This window comes from Pocillopora verrucosa, chromosome 5 (assembly GCF_036669915.1).
Source record: "Pocillopora verrucosa isolate sample1 chromosome 5, ASM3666991v2, whole genome shotgun sequence".
NCBI classification, from domain to species: domain Eukaryota; kingdom Metazoa; phylum Cnidaria; class Anthozoa; order Scleractinia; family Pocilloporidae; genus Pocillopora; species Pocillopora verrucosa.
The window spans coordinates 6,225,711-6,245,983 of NC_089316.1; the positions used below are offsets into that span (position 1 = coordinate 6,225,711).

Genomic DNA, 20,273 nt, shown 5'->3' on the forward strand with positions numbered 1-20,273 from the left:
TGATTTGATGGGTCACATACATTGAATGGCTTTAACAACCTGCAAATGAGTCGGACGGCTGTGAAAAACATTGAACCTTGTTATGGATGTCCAGAGTACCGGTTAATTTTCAAGTTTTCTTGCACTCTCTTTTGTTGGTTAGTCATCAACAGAGACGGACGGCAGTGAAAAACAGGAACCCTTTTTAGTGGATAATTAAAAGTACAAGCTTATTTTAAAGTTTTCTGTCCTTTTTTTGTGAGTAGTCATTACAAATTTTACTTCATATGACTGCAGCTAATTTCGTTATATTTATTATTCGTGCATAGATTTTCGTCACTGGCAAAAAGGTCAAAATTCTAACAACTGTTGGCTGCGCCCAGGGCTCTGAAGAGTTATTTGATCTGACCCAACTGAATAATAGTCTTGCGGGCAGTAAGTAAATTTATTATAAATACATTAACCGTAGAAAACCACCGCAAAGAGGGGTGTCATTTCCCCAAATTTGTATAAAGCTCAAAAGTGTACAATTTTGCCGGATTGCAATAAAGATCGTGAGTTTATCGTCGATCATCCATAACTGTAACTTATCGAATTTCCCTGGTTGTTTATGCACGTCGTTAACCATGTTTGGTGATAAGTCCACAGTGGGGGACGTTTTTGCACAAGTGGTTAGAACTGAATCCTCACAACTAATAAAATATGGATGTGACAACATCTTGTTCCGGTCTGTGACATTTTCCCGTGACATTGTCAGTTCTCGAAATTATTCTTGCACAACACACTATCGAGGTCACAGATGACTTCCGCCAATTTCGTGTTTAAGAATGATTTTCCACGTATCTCATGCAATGAAAACGAAGGCACTTTTCACGTTAACAAACACTGCACCGTAAGTCCAAAATTTTTGTCTTCTGTGATTGCTGCTTTGACATAACGACCCTACCTAACGCAAAAGTTTGGTAGTTAGCTTGTTTATATCTGTTTTGTGAACACAAAATAATCGTCTTCAGGAAGATTAAGCAACTAGTACTTGATTGCTGAGAGGATACAAATTAAAACAATTTAAAACGATAACAACAAAAAACGCACGCAGGAGTCGATGTATCTTTCGCAAAGCTGCCGCGAACGGATCGCGCAATCGATTCAAGTCAAAAGAACTAAACGCGTCTCTCGCTAGATGGCCAGTTGTGGAAGTCATCGCGATCGTGGCCAATCTACAAATATTAGATACCGAAAAAGGTGTTATGTGGATAATTTTTTGATATCCATCTAGATTACAGGGATGGGCACCACTTCAGTTCTCGCAACCATTTACACTTCTTTGTAATCATGACCTGACATGATAAAGCAATGATTCCGCTTGTGGGACTTCCTCTCTTTTACACTATATTTACGTTCAGATAAGGGATCTTTCTTGGCTCCTATGGATAGCTCCTCGGTTCCATGAGCTATCCATAATTTTTCAAAAGTACACAATTTGATCGCGTGCTTCGACACAAGTTATTACCGGCCTAGTCTATCTGATCAAGACGTGCTTGTCACGCTAGAAATAGTGTTGTTGCCAAGATTTGAAAGCAATTTGCAACATGCACCTTCGTCAAGTTCGAACCTGGACTCCAGCTTACGATTTTATGATCAAAGTTCGAAATCGAACTGGGCATCTGTCAGTTTTTTATCTAGGAGGAAAGTTCAACAGAGACGACGAATTCAACATCGAGCAAGGAACAAGCTATGTAACCTGAACATGTCCGCAACTCACACGCCACTAAATTGCGTTGTTGGGTATTAATTGGAATTAGTCTATGAAAGCATCCAATTTCCCTGTTGTTGTGTAGTGATAAGATACTTCGATGAAAAAAAGCAAGTAAATAAACCGATAAATTGTCATAGAAATACACTATGGAGAGAAATAATCGAACGTGTTTGTTTCGAAATCAACGTCACGTCTAATCCATTTCGACGTGCTCTGATTGGTCGAAAGACAATGGTTATGCGTCATCCCATGTCATGCTGAGACAGGGACCTATCAGATGTCGATTTACATACAATTCTCTTACGTAGACCGGTAAACAACCGTAAATAGTCTAGTAGAAAGTCACGTTTCCTAAGCATAAAAGCGTAAAGAGAAGGGTAAGCTCTGCCTTTTAGCCTCTCAGCCACCGAGATCAAGATCAACTGTTTTCGAATCCCTAGTTCGTTAGCCTGCTGGATGAAAGACGACTTTTGAAGCTGCCAAGTAAGTCTGATGCCAGATAAATTCTATGGCACAATTATTTCCGCGTTTCCTCCAAAAGAAAATGGGCCGAGTTATAAATGAATTCAAAGTAAGATCTAGCCTTAGGCAAAACATTTAAAGTTAATTTGCTTTATGTAACAAAAGACATTGGAACGTGATTTCCAAGGTGAAAATGGACTTTACATCATTTCGTGAATACCGGCTCACTCGCACAATGGCCGTAATATAATCGAATAGCACTGATTATTTTGAAAGGCCATTTCGCTATCGTTACTGAATTGCAGGTAATCATTCGCGTCATCCATGCTATCGATCCATTGAAACCAGTCAACCACAATGAAAAATCGGTCCTGATGGCTGAACCAAACGTCGACGAAGTTCTCTCTTCGGTTGTTAATCAGTTCACCGGACCGTAGATTTTGACTCTTTAAATAATCGAAATGAAAGCTCTCAAACAAAGTGCTATCCCCAGTATATGTAACCAAGAAAAAAAGCAAATTCAATCTAATGGACACGAACGGACACCCAAACATAGTGGCGGATGTAAACGTATATCCTGAGGTGTCCGTTCATAGATTTTTTTTCGTATTTTAAATGGAGTTTTGTTCTTATGTTATTATATGGTTCAATTTTGCACTGAACAGATGTCTTCGCCTCTGAAAACCAACGACTCCAATGGAGTGAAAGTGCGATCGTATCAAAGCGCTGATTATAGGGATTGTCGAGAAATATTCACTCAGGGAATGGAGCAGTTGATCAAGCTTGTGGCACAGGTGGTCTTCCCCAGATACTGCTGGGTTCTAGCAGCTTTAAGTGCCTTTGTTTTTCTCGCTGCTTTTAAATATTCCCTGTGGCTTGTTCCTCTTTACATCTTCACTTGCTTCGTTGTGCTGTCGCTTTTGTATGTGCATGTTTATCTGGAGTGTTGGAAATACATTAACTCCTGTTTGACAACAGATTTGAAGAAGATTGAAACGATTTACATGGCCAATGATGGTTGCCACATGTGGGTGGCTGAGTGGAATGGTAAAGTTGTGGGAATGGTTGGACTCGTTCATAATGAGAGCCACAAGCCAGGAGTTGCTGAACTTCAGAGGATGTCTGTATCACCAGCCTGTAGAAGAATGGGAATCGCTAGGAAATTGCTCGATGAGCTACTAAAATATGCAAAAGAACAAAATTTCGAGAAGGTTGTTTTGACTACCACAAGTGCCCAGACACCAGCCATTCGACTTTACAAGAAATACGGCTTCAAGCTCATAGCATTATTTCCTTATCCTCAAAAGCTTCTGGCAGATCTGCAGTATTCTTTCTTCGACCTCAAACTGAATTATTAGAAGTCTTAATTAACCCTTCAACTCTCAAGATCTACATATCAATTTCCTGCTTCTAGTCCAACTCTACCTCTGGGGTTAAATCGAACAATATTCACATGTTACGATTTTTCTTCAACCTAACCTCTCTCTGCTTCAAAATGTAACGAAGTCGTATGTGATGGAATGTAACCTGTTGAGGTACTGCTCAAACACGAAACCGGATTTTACATTTCAAAACAATTCTCCTGATCCACTTCCTCGAACGTTAAGAGAGGCTGTCGAGAGCGCGCTCAAAATCGATGATTTTTTTTTATTCAATCTCGAAACGATTTCATATTGTATAATTTTCAATTGCAGGTTGTGTAGCCCTAGGTTGCTTGAATGTATACATGCCGACGGATGGCATGGGTGATCAAATTTGACAAAATAAAATAAGAAAAGTTGTTATAACTTCAAAACCCATTCATTTGCATTCTCGTGACTCACTTTCTCCCTAGTTCAAACAAAATTCTTTATTTAAAAATTATAATAAGAACTAAGCTTCTCAAACCCTGAAACAAAATAATCCTGGTTAGATTGTTACTGGAAGGAGTGTCACGTTAAGATTAAGTTACCGGCGACAGGAAACCCTCAAGGTCGAGTTATTAAAAGCGGCGATTTGAGGAAACGATTCGGCGTTATGGATATGGATATACAAATAGCAGTATTGTCATGCTTTTGAGCAGCACTAAATGACTAGACATACCCGGAAATGCTTAGAAACTAAGTCATTTCCTTGACCGTAAGTTCCTTAAAGTTTTCAATTATCTTGTTTCACCCGTACAACAATCGTGTTTAAATTGTTCTTAATAAGTCATTTCAATTGAAGCAAAACCTTCCGTTTAATCATAATTTAAATATCTCGATGACCTTATGTCTCCACATTATGAAGACGGATGCCACGGTGTTTGCGTGATGGATTTCGGTCCGGTTGCTACGGTTAAAATATCGCCCTAACCACTAACTTGTTTGTCGACAACACTGAATTCAGCTCTTCATTCGTGCGGTTTTGAAAGGCCCTATATTGCTTCAGCCCAATTTCAAAATTACCTATTTCGAGAGAATACTGCCTATGCCTCTCCAAAGAAACCGCGTTTTGCTTTGCTTTGATTTGTTTGTTTGTTTGTTTAATAAGAAGAAATTGAGTGCTCCCTATGGGTGCCCCCGGTGAGTACTCCCACCCCCTGCCTCATTCGAAAAAAATATTAAAAAAATGAAAATGAAGCGTCCACACAATAAAACTCTGCTCGCCTTTTGGCTTAAGACCTTAGCAACAGGTGCTAGAAAGCGAAAACAAAAACAAATATCCCGTGACACTGCTTTATGAGAGCATGGCTATATATATCTCTTTTGCTCGCTATAATAGGTCAATTATTAAATCCTCCGTGCGTATCTTGAAAACAAAACGTGTCTCAGTTTCTAGAGAAGAATGAATTTGATCACTACAAGTTAAAATGTGCACGACACTGACTATTTCAAATCGACAAACAAAGCCAAAGAGAAAGGAAAATTTTTTCTTTAATATAAAGGAAGTACGCCAGCCATAACGGATTTAGGAGGTGGACGCAGCCATGGATTACTTACGCGTCAACCGAGTCTCATTGAGAGGTGAATCCAGAGACCCCAGAACAATAACAGCACCTGAAATACTGCTGGAGTACAGCTTGGTTATTTTGTTGGTGGGATGTTCTTCACTGGCGTTCCTTTGGTTTAAGCCTCATGGGAACCCAATGGATTCTACATTATTTACTTCTGTTGGTATCAACTACACAGCATAAACTGCATCCACTGACAGAAAATCTACTAACAGGCGAAGAAAGAAAAGAAACCATGCAATCGCTATACAAAAACTGTGTATAGCGAAACATTTAAAATATATCACAAAACTGCGACATGGGAAAAAATGTTTTCCGCAAGATTTTTTAGCCGAAAGACACCTTAATTTACATTTCTGCCGTCACGTGCTTCACGTGGACAATAGGGACCTTAAACAGTCAGGACGGCAACGCTGAAAGAGACGTCGAACAAAATCTGAATTTGTCTTTTTAGTTAAAAACGGCGCTACACCCTTACTTAAGCATAAGGTATGTAAGCAGTGTTGAGTTCAAAATGGAATCTTAGATAATTTGTCGCCAGGATTTCCGTTCTCAGACCACGAAAACTTTGGTGATTTCACGTCGTCTTGCAGAGGAAGACTAAGAAATGTACAAAGTTTTAAAACATACGTGCTGAGCTATTTTTCTTCTCATCAGATCTTTTGTTTTTCCACGTCCTTCTTGCGGTAGACGTCGAGGTTAGCTTAGGGTTCCCAGCAAGAGACATAATCCTAAATTGAATGACTGTATCTATATGACGGGATCCATCTTGTATTGATGGTCAAAAGAAAAACTTAGAGCCTTTGTACATACAGAAAAACATGGGATATTAAAGCTTTAAATAAGTTGTTTAAGGTTATTTAGGATCACAGATGTATTTCAAATGTACCGTGAGGTGTAGTAAAGAGGAGAGAGTAAATGAAGAGTTTTTAATGACGAAGGCTGATTTCGATGAACTGCACGTTTCCCCCGAAGCTGAAAAACGACTGTAAGTTACCGTAAGAGGGTTGTTCACGCGTTTTATCTCTTCCACGAGACACAAATTTGGCACTGATTTATTCAAATACGCCATTAAAAGATGATAGCACGACCTTTGAAATGGTCAGATGTTCAAGGCAGAAGTTGTTTGTTGCACGTTCCGTAATGTAGTTGTTCACGTGTTCTCTCATGTGCCAGAGACGCCAGGTCATCAGGGTGGGTCTGTTTTCTTCAAAGACACCGCTACAAGTTAACATCACGACCTTTGAAATGATAAAATATTCAAGGCAGCAGTTGATTGCCCTGGCATTCCTTTTTTTGGTTGCGATTGAAAAAAAAATTGAAAAAAAATTGAAAAAAAAAACTACTAGTGGTATGACTGCTTTGTCAATACAACCCAACAAAGTTCGACACAGCATTGTTACATAAGTCCTATGTCCAGCAATTTCAAGTGATTTAGAGATCTTCCCTGACGACGGGTCAAAAGAGATAAATTCTAGGAACTGGAAACCTAATAACCACAAGTGCGCTTAGGGCAAGAGGTTTTGAAACTAAAGTGTAAGAGTTCTGTGCAGGTCAAAGGTGCAAACTCTCATTACCAGTGACGATATATTACGAAATACTACAATAGTAGAACAAAAACCATTCACCAACACTATAAAACTGAGTGCACCAACACTACACAACTGAGTGCACTGTATTAGAAAAACATTTTATGCGTTCGCAATTAATGGATTACCCAAAGCCTTTAAACTATTTATTAGTTTGACTTAGACAAATGAAACACAATGCTCCTTTCCAGGAACAAAAGGAACAAATTATTAGACGAGCCTTAAATATTACACAGTAAATTTTACAACTCCAGCTCAAAGTCATACAATCGAAGGTTTGTAGGAAGTAGCTGAGGAAACGGACGGACATTCACAAGTTGAAAGCCGTGCTTCTTATAGAACCGATGAGCATCTTTATGCGCACTGGTCGTATCCAAGAAAATTCTATCATAATGGTGAATTCTTGCGTAGTGCACTGCCCTCTCGAGCAGTTTCGTTGCAACACCCTTCCCCCTGTATTCAGAAGAAACATACATTCTTTTTAACTCGGCGATCTTGAGTTTATAGCTCTCCTTTTCAAAAAGTCCAATCATACCAACAATTTTGTCACGCCACACAGCCACCCAAAAGTGACTACCGCTTTGGATCATGTAAGAGTTCTTGATGTTTTTTACATCTTCCTCCAAGGATCTATTTATGAATTTCCAGCCTTGGTTGAAGGCATTAAGGTAAAATATTAACATAGTAATGAGAACAATTCCAAGATATATGCAGATAGTGTAAAAGGACCATGAAAAAGCCAGGGAGAGGAGTGTGAAGACACTCTCGACCCCAACGTATGCGCAATATCTTGGCAAATCCATCCGCAAAGCGTCTTTTATCCATGTCTCACAGCATTTCGTGAAGATTTCTTGGCAGATTTGCTGGTCGAAACTCTGAAAAGAGCGTATATTAACATTGTCTACAACTGATTGATCTCCAATTTGGTTTTCTCCGGGTCTAATCCTAAGATGACAAATTAAATTTATTTGCAAAGGTAGGCTTAGTATATTGAAGAACCAAATGCAAGTTATGGTAACAGTTATCACTTCGACTGTGAATTTATGAAAATCATATATGTGAACTGCGGATAAAGACGTAAATATGAAAGCGATCTTCGCAGTAATGTTCACTACTTGAGCAGTAGTGAAAATAAGGCGTGAAAAAAATTTAGGCCTGTACGCGAATTGAACCAATGACCTTTGCGATACTGGTGAAGTGCTCTACCAGGGAGTTGATCACTATGTTGGTTCCGAAAAAACCCGTCAAGTAATGCATCACTTCACGGGATATCCCGTACAGCCCTAAATTTTTTTCAGGCCTTATTTTCTCTACTGCTCAAGTAATGTACATTACTACGAAGATCGGTTTCAGTTAATTTTAAGTTATCACTTTTTCGGCTTTTGTCTCAATTAAAATTCAAACCGATTTTAGCCACCATTAAAAGGCGACCAGTAGTTACAAGGGAAATTTTATTTGTAAGGATGAAGCAAAATCCTCGTCACATGAAATAATCAAATATCTATTGAGAATTATGAAAAAAACGCAATGAGAAAATGGCAAGTTGTGAGGTATATAAACTGCTTGGGTCAGCGTTATGGAATTTCCATGATAACTTACTCCTCAGCTCAGCAGCTATAAATCTGTAGTTTTTAGCACCACAACAACTAAAGTCAACGATCCCATTTTCAAATTGAATTTAACTGATTAAACATCTGTTTACGACCAAAAATTGCATAATTTAACGTCAAAGGTCACACACTTCAAAGGGAGTGACCACGAATCTTTTACTGAGGACAAAATTTTTTTGTTGCCAACCATAGTGCTAAAATAGGTCTATCCTTTAATGGTATGTTTGTCGACAAAAAATATTGCCCATCGGAGATATTTGCAATTAAAAAAACCTTAATTTTTCTTGTTTCGAATAGTTGCGTGACACAGTAAATACGGCTCTAAATTAACAGAAGTTAAATTACCCCAACTTTCGAGTTAATTTGACAAAATAAGATAAAAATCCTTCTCGTTCTGTAAGGGTGAGAGAGATTCGTTAGAAGTGCATTTCCTGGCTGATTAATTCTTGAATTACTTAGTGACTTTCATAAATCAATTGATGAGAATTGATTAAGCATATTACGTTATCGAACGTAAAGAGGTCTCCCTACATTTGATACTGTAATTTGCTCCTTTTTTCGGAATTTAAAGTGAAGGGATCCAGGGTCTAACTGAGAATTGCTCCACCCTAGCGAAAACAGATTTGATAACAAGCTAAAGATGATTCCACCGGTAGCTTTATAAAAAGTCCGTGGTTTCAAGCAAAATTTGCATATAGTAACGCCGTCCAATATCGATGTAGAGCAATGATAGTATTATGATATTTTTTTGCCAGTGCCTTACTTTAGTAACTTCGAGGGAAAAAAAAATTCGTATGCTTAATCTTTGAAGGTGCATGTCACATTTATTACGCAATTCATGTGGCAGCCAGTCAAAAACACCTCATTTCAATTTGCAAACGTGTATAGATTAGCTTTCTTAAAATTCGAGGAAGTGTTGCAGCTTCCTTTAAAATCATTTTGAAATCTATCATTACAGTGTAACTTCGCGAGAGACCAAATTAGACTGTAATTAGGTGGCTTCGGTTTTTCGATATCATGAAATTATTACGGTGAATCGTTTAAGACATATTCAACCTTACATGCAATGCTTGTCCACCATTTTTACTTAAATTGCAACTCCTAAGTACAAGTTGCACACCCACTAAGACTTGATTATCAATTGATATTTTGGCCGGGAAATAACAAAGGGAGTCAAAATATTAGAATAGGAACCTTGATTTACCATTTGAAAATAGAGTAATTCAAATTTATATGTTCGAGATATCAAATTAAACAAGTCCACATTGTGCGATGAACACAAGGAGTTCTGTGTCTTGACAATGTTCAATATCGTCTGGTAACTTCGCAGAATAAATGAATCACATTTCAGTAAATGTTATAAAATTCAACATACCTCCACGAAGCAACGTCATTGACCATTTTCCTAGAGCTCCTTCCCGATACGGTCGGCGATCCAAAACGACAGTCCGACCTCTCTGCGTTAACAGAGAGGAAAGTCAGTACTGTTCTCCGGTTACGTGACTGTTGACAATAAATTCACATAATCAGCCGCTGGACATGTAAGCTCGCAGGATTTTTTTTTTTTTTTTTTTTTTAAATTTTATGTGGGGAGGGGGGACGGGGGGGGGAGAACTCTTGTAGGTGGAAAAGGTAAGCATTCTAACGAAATTGCAGCTTTTAATCCATTTATCAAATAAAATGAAGTTCAAAATATTAAAAACTTAAGGATTCTTGTTTTCGCGTTGTTACGCAGTCTGTGCCATTATTGTCACACAACCTTGTCACGCATGGTGTCGATATGCCTAAATTGTTTCTTTTGTTTTTTGTTTTGTTTTGTTTTTTAATATATGAGAACCTTTTTAATAAGAACGTTTTAGCCGAGATAAACCACTATTTTAAAAACATGCTAAGAGCTTAGTTAAGAACGACTATTCTGCCCATATTTTACTTTTGTGAGAAGTATAAATAAAGGTAAATGAAATATAAAACTGTGATCTGACAGGAAAATAAACTCAAATACCTAGGGAAATTTTTGACATTGATTTATTGAAATACTAAACCACACAACTATAAGAACATATTAAGAACGTTTTCAGGCAAAAATCGCAATAAAGCATAAGAACGTTCAGCCTCAGTCCCAAAATTAGATGTTTACATAAAAATGCATATATATAAAAAATTATAATAATTAAAAAAATGATAACAACAGTAATAAAAAGAGTGTGTTCGAGCTCAGCTTTCCCGCAAGCCGAACATCAACCTTACATTATAATGCTCACAAATGCAACTACGTCGATGAACGGCGAAAAATAAATCAACCTTTAAATTCCAGGATTAAGTAGAGCTGTAGAATGCAAATCTTATAGCGATTTAGAAATTTAGCATTAATCAGCAATTTTGCACACTCAGAGGATGATATTGTTCTGCATGGAACATTTAAAATTTAAAGTTTTTAACGTAACAAGTTACTTCTTTTTCAAGTTTCTCTCGCTTTCTGCTGATTCAGTAAAACTCGACTGGAAAACTATCTGGTATTCTTGGACAAATTTTATTCAAAGAGACATTTCTGTGAAAAAAAGAAGAGTGCCTATTGACGAAAAGAGTTTTTCAATGTCCCTCAATGAATAAGGTCGTTCACGCGTAAAATAAAAGAACAACCACTGATAAGACCACCCCCCCCCCCTACACTTAAACAAAGTTCAGCACAGTCTTGTTCCATAGGCCCAAGCATCTAGTGAAGCGTCAAGTAAAGCGATCTGTCGATGTTCCCTTACGACAGGTCAAAAGGAATTAATTCTAAGCACTGGAACTCCTATAAACCTCAAGTACTTTCCAGGCCAGAGGTTCCACTTTAAGTGACCGTTCATCACAGGTGGAAGATAATAAAAACAGGCCGTTGCGACTCAGTAAAGGGTGACCACGACCGCTCAATAAAGGTGACCGCTTAGTAGAGGTGAAAATTACAGTAATTGAGGAGAAACAAATTTCGGACTTTGATAACCGACACGCCTAACACAGGGTGAACGCTCAATACAGGTTCGACCGTGTTAGTTTGACTTAATCAAAGAGGAAATGATGCATTTTTCTGTAGGTACAATTTATTTGATGGTCCACCTTTTCGTTTTTTTTCCTTTAATTTTTTCTTTAATTTTCTCTCTCTCTCTCTTCCTTTCTTGCGATGCAAGAGCCACTTACGGCAATGCAATATGACCCAATGCCTGACAATTTCTCAAGATTGAGACGAGCTTCAATATCACATTTTAAATTTTACAACTCTCGCTTAAACTCGCAGATTTGCAGGTATAAAATATATTGAAATATCGATTTGTTTCTTTTGGTTTGTTTGTTTTGTTTTGTTTTTTTGTTTTTTGTTATTGTTTCTTTTTTCAGCTTTTCTCGTTTGTTTGTTTGTTTGTTTGTTAATTTTTTTACGGGCTCAAGCGGTGCGCATGGGATGGATAAATCCAGGTTACGAAGGTAAACAAAGACGACACATTTCTTGACCATTTCCTTCATAAAACTTTATTACCCATGGAATGTGTTTCATCGCTCGTACATGCATCTTATGCTGCATCAGTAGGCCCTACAATTTTCGAAACGAAAAGCACTGGTTAAAGAAAGGGGGAATTCGTACACTTCCATAGAAAAGGCAGATAATGTATCGAAACATCTGAAAATACACAGTTATGAAACATTCGTTATCGTGGCTTTTGAGGTGACTTTTGTATGAGGACCATTATTAAAAGGTTACGTGTTTTTTATTCCAACACGTTCGTTCCTTTTTCTTATGATACGTTCTCAGTCAGTTGCAGGAGCAGCGATGATACGAGATGATTTACACTGCGTAACTTGAAAACAGCTGTTCAGTGATAGTTCAAGCCATCAGAGCATTTCCTACGTAGCTGTTCCAATATGAGAAGCCTGGTTGTTATTCACATTATCCTCTTTCTGTTCTCAATTTCTAGAGTTCTCCGGAGAAATCCTCCTTGACTCCGGAGTATGGAATTCCTATGTCATCATGGCACTAGCCTCTTTTCCTAAGGCTTTATTCCTAGTTTGAAACTTTGTGTCTCACGAGACAAACCGCAAGGGAAATCCCCAGGACTATGACAAGCATGGCGAGTTCTAGAAGGACCTCCGGAGCTCCGTATAGTCTCTCAAGTCGAATTCGGCCTGTCGTAGAACGGATGTCAAATTGCCGTTCAAAGTCTTCGGTATTGGTTCGTGTTGTGCGATCTATGGCTACCGGCACGCTGTGCTTTAGACGAGTAGTGTCCATAACTACAGTTAGAATATCCTCGCTACTCTATCTCCTCTTCAAGTTCGGTTTTCAATCTTCTTGCTCCAGGATATGCGACTTTCTTAAGTATGTTACCCTTAGACCGCAAAGAGAGATCCACTTGCGTCAGTGCCCCGTGCCAGTGACGTGAAAATATGTAATCCCTCTCAAAAATGATCTTGTTTCTGGCGATCGCGTCTGGAGGTGCCAAGATACACGTTATTTTTGAATCGCTCCCCACTTACGACCGAAAAGGTCGGTGTAAGGTCAAGTGCAGTTATTTTCAACTAGGTGTTTCGGGAATTTTCGAGGAAGCAACACGCAAGCAATCGCCATGCACGCTAACATAAAGAAAGCCTCTCCCACGTTTTGTCAGTGTGAAAGGGTTCTTGTGTCGCTACACTTATCTCCATAACCCTGTTTTCAACATCAAAACGAGAAACACGAATTTTCTATGAGTGTATTTTCCTTCAACTGTAGATTGATCTTTCTTGGGTCCCAAGATTGCTTGACGTCATCATCACCATGGATACGACAAAGGTCTTGCAATACGGGAAGAAAGGAGGTTACGAGCAGAAATGAGATTACACCGATGATTGGTGAGTGATGTGCATTTAAAAATAATAACATAGCGATAACTTTGACACATGTTTCGCTGCAGCTTCGATCAATCAATACTCATTGCAGAAATAATTCTCAACTACTTCGCAGGACAAACTTTTCCGCTGAAACTGAAGTTTTCTTTGGCAATGTTTCAAGAAGTTTGGGTTCTTGGTTTCCTTATTTGTCTAAAGGGATATAATTTAAGAGGTGAAGTGACTAGAAGGCATAATGCTTTCCGGTCTCCCGCCGGAAAACCAAAATAGGCATTAGCAGGTATTCAAAGCTGTGATTACCCTAAGTTGCGAAATAATATCAAACTGTCCTATTAATCCTGACTTAGAGGTAAACCAATGCTTTTGTTGATGTGAAACTTGACGCAGGTGAAGCCTAAAAAAACCGAAAGATAAAGCTTGTTTATATCATGAAGGGAATGAATGATGAGCCGTAAATACATTCATTTCTTTAAGTGTGTTGCAAGACTTTCGTTACAGAGCTGTTGTGAACTTGTGATGACCTTCCTTCACAACTAGTCGCGGTTCTACTTCGGTGCATGAGCAAATGTGAACAAGTCTCACTGGGTTTCCTTACGCCAAGTTAATATTTTTCCCAAATTTTCATCAATGTAATAATCCTCCAGTCACCCCAATTCAACTCGTGTCTGATTGAACATATCCCAAAGGTATATGTGAAAATTACATGAAAGAAAGAATCGGTATTACTTCATTCCAAGACCGAAATGTAACAACTGACTCTAAAAGTAATAAAGACCTAGATGAAATAAAATTTGGCTCTACCTGTAACAAACTCGTGAGTGTGAAAACTGATTTGGACTATAACATAGAATAAATTCGTGAAAGTTGACAACAATGGAACATAAATGCATTAAGGTTAGACTAACGTCGTCAAGCAATGCTAAAAACTAGGCAAAATGACTCACAATTTCTAACAGCTAACAAGAACGAAAGTGATGCCTTTTTTGTTAAATTTCTATCGTTTCATGTAGCAGGTGCGTATCATTTACAAACTCACTTTTAATTCCTTTAATTTTGTTCTTACTTCTGTTTGAGCCGAAAAGAATTCAAACTATATGTTTTGACTTCTTTCACGAAGACGGCCATGAACTTACACTGGTAGGAAGTTGACGCCACGTCAAAATCAGTCACATGAAAGTGAGTACTAGAGTAACAGATGGTGTGACAGACCACGTGGTCGTTGTCAAGTCCAGTGTGTTACTTCATGACGTGTCACTTACGTTATTAATGACGTCATTGTAACGTGACATCTTAATGTTGTCACACTTGAGTCATTTGAACGTTGTCGTCCTCTAGTCATTTGATTGACCATGAATATGATCATTGACGTGACTGACAACGTGATAGATTACGTGACAGATCACGTGGTTGCATCGGTTAACGACGTGTTCATTGCGTTACTGTAATAATCATTGTAACATATACTTCCAAGCTTTGGAGTTTCAAGCCCAAGGTTACAACTGGGACTTAAAAACATTTGAGTCTGCAACTCCTAACCAATGGGTTGGTGTCACTGCAGCCTGTCGTAAGGGGCTGAGTTTAACAAGAGTTTTTCTGAAAATTCAGCTCTTCCTATATCTCTCGTCACCTTCCCTCTCTACTTCCAAAACTCAAAACCAAGTAAAATGCATTTCGAATTTGACTATTTATTTCCATCCTTTAAACTCTACTGTGCGCATAAAATATATCATAAAATAATTAGGAAGTAATTACTAAGAACATTTCTTCTGACATTTCTCCATAACTACAAAGAAAGTTTTCGACATATCAACCCCCAACACCAGAAACATCTTTCTTTCGTAATTTTGATGCCATATTCTGTCTTATATTTACTAAAAAGTTCCCGAAAATTCCCTAGTCATTGAAAATAACAAAATTTTCCGCTTTGCAATGGACTCATAATCGCATTTTGTGCACACTAATATCGCACTTCTATACTTGCCACATATAAAAATGAAAACAAACCACTTATATTTAAACTAAGATAATAGTAAGGATTATGTATCCATCACCAGGAAGGTCTAGCTTTTATTTTAAGCCGGAAAAACAAAATCACCCAGCTTCGTCTCCACATGAATTGTCTCAATCCCCATAAAGCAGCTTAATCAATTATAGTATTTCATATTTTTTTCTTGGAGGGGGGAAGCATCGAAAACTGATTTCATACTCGACGTTTTGGAACAAACAGTTCAACAAGATCGCAAAACCTTAAAGGGGGCACTGATATGACAAGAAGGAACAAGGATGGAAGAAGATGAAGAATCTTCACGGGAATTATTTAGAGTTAATTGTTAGTTGAACGTGGTCAGGAATTTGTAAATCTCGCATACTGAGACTATGCAGTTTGGCTTCTTTTCTGTAGCTTGGCCAATGGCCAACAATACCTACTCTGTGTACTCACTTATCACAGCTTATTTGAAAGTACAGGAAATTTCGATCAAGTGGGAGAAATGAAATCCATTCTCAGTAACGACTTGATGAAGCTATCTATGCCGAATCTGCGCCAAGAGGATGGAAGGCCTTCATGTTGTGAAAAGTAAAGCGAGTAGAGGAGGTAAGGTAGCCCACCTTAATCTAAGTCTCACTTTTTAAAACGTAATAATAATATGAGTAAAATAATGCGAATGAATGCATGTTTTTTACCACCTAACTCCAAATGCAAGACCACCACAATAGCTGAAGGAATATGTTTGAGTTTTAGATTTTATTACTGAGTTATGCGCTTTGAATTCAGGATGAGAAAATTGTCATATATCAATAAAAACACCATTTGCTTTAATAATTCGACGCTGCTGAAAACTTAGATATGGTCAGAATTAATTAGCTTACCTCTCCGTTCTTTCATTAAGGAGTGTAGCAAGGACATTCACCTAAATATTGATGACAAGTTAAATCCAAATCCATAGTGGACAGTTTAGAGGAAGAAATAACAACCAGGGTCATAACTCGAGTTCAAAGCAATAGTGTTTCAGATCACTAAGAAGCTTTTTAGGATAAGGAATAGAGGTTCTGAGTTTGAAGCCGTATTTCTTGTACAGTCGAATGGCTGGTGTTTGTGCACTAGTGGTGGTAAGCACAAGCTTCTGAAATTGCTGATCCTTTGCGAATTTGATCAGTTCGTCGAGTAGTTTCTTAGCGATTCCCATTTTTCTACAGGCTGGTGATACAGACATCCTCTGAAGTTCTGCCACTCCTGGTTTGTGACTTTCCTTGTGAATAAGTCCAACCATTCCCACAACTTTACCATTCCACTCAGCCACCCACATGCGACAATTTTCACTAGACATGTAGCATCTATCGATGTCCTTCAGGTCCGTTGCCAAACAAGAATCGATGAAGTTCCAGCATTCCATATACAGCATTGAATACAACGAGGCCGCCAATACGACGCAAGCAATCATATAGAGGAGAAAAAAGCTTACGATCCACTTGATTGCGAGGGCAAGAACGAGAACAACGACGCTGCATGTCGATAGAATCCAGATATATTTCGGGAAAACAACGCGTGCTACTAGGCTGATCAACTGTTCCATTCCATGGGTAAAAATCTCTCGGCAGACGTGAAGGTCTGTGTTTTTGAATTTCCTAATCAGGACGTCATTACCACTTCTAGGTAAAGCGAAAGATTGCAGCTGTGTATTCATCTTACCAGTGAGCATAAGTTGGTGATGTCTATCAGTCTATTAAAGAGACAAGGTAAATTGGCTTAATCTTGAAATGAAATATTTTGTGCCATTTACTTACTTTGTATCAGTTTTTCTCGCTCCTAAGGCAGTTTATTTGTCAATTCACTCTATGCGATCAGTTGATAGCCGGCTTGCAATATAGCGGCTGGCGGAATTGAGCATGCAATCCTTCCGAAGGGTAAGCTGAGTGAAGGAAGTTGACGAGGACATCCATTGTTCAAAAAGTCTTCTAACAAGAGGGATTTCAGAATCGATCTTTCCACTTTAAATCTTAAATCCGTCCAGATTTAACTTCTTTACAATACATTACACAATTATTTGCCTGTGGAATCTGCAAAGCTTTGCTTAAAACCTTATAACTTCAGTTCACCCCCTATTGCGATGGCTGCCTTTAACTTGGTTACCGATCCACAAACATTCAATGGTGAAGACAATAAATCATGTGGTTTTTTTTTCTCTCCATGGAAAACCTTTTCTCGTATGCTGATATGTATCCACAGAATATCATTAAGATCCAGTTGCCTTTCCACAAAATACTTCCAAGATATCCAAATGGAAACTACTCTAACGATGTTTCGCCCCGCTGCTCTAGCAGTCTGTAAGAGTTGTGTGACTAAGCTCCAAATGTTTGAAAAATATATCTCAGCCAGAACTTTTCTTGCGCATAAATGTGCAAAAAACAGAGTTACGGTCAATAGTTTAGTCCTAAAATGATACACCAGATACACCAGAGACAAAAAGAATATACTGAAAAATGACTCACTTTCTACGTTGTCTTCAGCAAAAAAAAGCTTCACTCTCTCGCCTCCTGTACCAAAATCAGCTAGCAGAGCAGAAGTTTACGTTAAAGTGAGCGTAAAGGAAATTAGTTTCGGATATCAGGTGATTCGATGAGGATTTTCTTGTTCTAAACTTGTACGTGCTGGTATTGTAATTGAATATAGGCTGGCAACAATTTACCTTTGATTGCCTGAAATAACTTCATGCCATTCATACTTTTATCAAGTATCAAAGAACTCAACATCGTAGAAACCTCCGCTAAAAGCATAGGAGCGGTTTACGTGCGCTATAACATGTCTTTCACACGGTGGTTTAATACCGTTTTAGTTGCTGAGCAACTAAAACATACGGGGTTTGAGTCTCTTAAATTAGATGAGCTAAGTTAAGAGATTTCAGTCTCGATCTTCACTTATTTCAGTTGTTTGAATTACGGGTTTTGATAGAGCTCTGAAAAGCACAGAGAGTACAAACTCAATTATAATTACGTAATGAAAAATTTTCATAAATGCTAATCTCACAAGAAAAAATTGTGGACAACAGGTATGTGGATCTTTATTTTTATCATAATTTCGATCGTCATCGTTATCACTATCATTATTGGGGTTATTAGCATTCTTATTACTATTCTTGTTGTTAGACAGCAGTTGGTGAAAGTTAAAGTCGACCATCTACCTACTGGTAACGTTAGAGTAACTCCAACAGATGTTGCAGAGAACTTAGGAACATGGTTCGATGCGAACGTGAGTCTCACTACACATATTAATAAAACATGTAATGCAGCATTTTATTTTTTACATAATTTAAGGTGCGTTAGGAATGTTAGTTCTGCATTAGTAATGGGAAGAATAGATTATTGTAATAGCCTTCTTTTTAGAGTGCCTGATGTTTATTTAAATAAGCTAAGCTGCAAAGAATTCAAAATACAGCAGCCAGGTTAGTTTGTCTGTTATATAACACCAGTTTTACGTTCTTTGCACTGGTTACCTGTTAAATGGAGAATTAATTTCAAAATTTTAGTTATTTCTTTTAAGGCTATAATTACTTTGATCCACTTTGTTTTCTAATTTCTCTTATATATTTTACCATTTTACATGAACAAGAAATGGAGATTGGAGAGAAGAAAACAACAACTACTAAATCTAAGGCAAAAGCAGACGAGTGAAAGATTCTTTCGTGACTAAGAACTCTGAGATCGTCGCGTCATTAGGGCATTAATATTAGGCCGCTGCTCTTGTTTATTGAGGCACGACATCCCAAAATATTTGAGACATTGATGAACACAGAAGCCTTTGGAGAAAGGTCATTTCGTGGACCACCTTCTCGCACTCTGGTCTATTGCACGAGTGAATCATTGCCTATCATTGCCTGGGTCGTTGACGGACAGACAGACAGTTATCATTGGCAATTTCGTAACATGTATCCTTCTTTCATGCGATGGATTACGCTTAAACAAATGAACAGCCGTGGCATAACGCCACAAATTTGTACGATCCCGCTCCCGAAATTATGCCAGCTTTTTTCGCATATCAACCGCCGAGTTGATTTCCAAGAGAAATGGCAAAAGGTTGTTTTAACAAGCAACTTTGCTTTTCTTGTCAATGATAAAAGAAGCTGGAAATATTTTTGGCGTATGCAATAGATGTATGGCCTCTCTAACAACTCACGGCTTTACCACCTTTAAATTCCAGTTGAAAGCGGGCAAAACAACAAAATATTACCTCGCAATATCTGTTTTACATGTCTCCCCAAAGATTCTTGAAAAACACTTGGTCAGCTCTCGACTGCGTGGATTCCTTATGTAATAACAACTTCTGCATGATCTACAAACAGCCCTTTGATCAGGACATTCTACATATCTCAAGCTCCTCCCAAAAAGTTGTCTATTTAAGGTGTAGCCCCCTCGTCTTTGTCTGAGAGAAAGCGATAGATCTCATTAGAGAAAACCATATCCGGACAATTGGCTGTGGAGCAAAGTATACTCTAAGAGTCAATTTTAGGACCTGTGCCTTTCCTTTTTTTTCTGAGTAACATGGCTTTCCAGGTTCATAGGTCAAGGGTGGAAGCGGCCGGGCTAAAGAACGAGGAATTAGATGTAAGCTCGGTATGAAGACATCGAGAAATACAATAGCACTTGCTTGCTTGTGTGCTTAATTACATGCTTGCTTAATTACTGACTCGCCACCACAAAAAAAAATCTATCAGATTTTCTATCCAATCACTTTTATACTGGCTGCGTAATAGCCATCGTTAAGGAAACAGAAAAAAAAATAAATCAAGACATTCCCTAATCTGAGGTCGTCTTCGCATGCCATCGCGTTGAAATAATAACGATGAACAGGCGACTTTATGGCTTTATTGTTTTTTGTTTGTTTGTTTGTTTGTTTGTTTGTTTTTTAAGAAAAGGGATCTTTTTTTCTACACGAAATTGCACCGAAACCCTATTCGACCTCAGGTCTGACAATTTTTCTGGCGAGTAGTTCGCTTTGTGTGGTCAATCGCCAGTGGCAAGCAGTGTTTGAATTGGATGGTTTCCACAACTGAAAT

The 20,273-nt window shown here is 38.2% G+C and overlaps 2 protein-coding genes and 1 long non-coding RNA gene across 3 annotated transcripts; 2 read left to right on the forward strand and 1 right to left on the reverse strand.

The window, feature by feature from the left end:
- The first annotated feature begins 2,002 nt into the window (after positions 1-2,002).
- Positions 2,003-6,027, forward strand: LOC131777859 (probable N-acetyltransferase camello). Its single transcript, XM_059094214.2, has 2 exons — positions 2,003-2,218; positions 2,863-6,027. The coding sequence occupies exon 2, from the start codon at positions 2,863-2,865 to the stop codon at positions 3,553-3,555; it is 693 nt and encodes a 230-aa protein (XP_058950197.1). The 5' UTR covers positions 2,003-2,218; the 3' UTR covers positions 3,556-6,027.
- An 8,895-nt stretch (positions 6,028-14,922) lies between these two features.
- Positions 14,923-17,848, reverse strand: LOC131777878 (N-acetyltransferase 8). The gene is made up of 2 exons (XM_059094236.2): positions 17,713-17,848; positions 14,923-16,943 (listed from the first exon to the last, which is right to left on the reverse strand). The coding sequence occupies exon 2, from the start codon at positions 16,920-16,922 to the stop codon at positions 16,203-16,205; it is 720 nt and encodes a 239-aa protein (XP_058950219.2). The 5' UTR covers positions 16,923-16,943; positions 17,713-17,848; the 3' UTR covers positions 14,923-16,202.
- LOC131777880 (uncharacterized) lies at positions 15,642-19,561 on the forward strand. Its single transcript, XR_009339653.2, has 4 exons — positions 15,642-15,817; positions 16,420-16,959; positions 18,367-18,469; positions 18,830-19,561. It is a non-coding gene; the product is annotated as an uncharacterized lncRNA (long non-coding RNA).
- The last annotated feature ends 712 nt before the right edge of the window (positions 19,562-20,273 follow it).

Excerpts from the sequence above, each read along its gene's own strand:
- LOC131777859 (XM_059094214.2), top strand. The coding sequence starts at position 2,863 with ATGTCTTCGCCTCTGAAAACCAACGACTCCAATGGAGTGAAAGTGCGA.
- LOC131777878 (XM_059094236.2), bottom strand. The coding sequence starts at position 16,922 with ATGCTCACTGGTAAGATGAATACACAGCTGCAATCTTTCGCTTTACCT.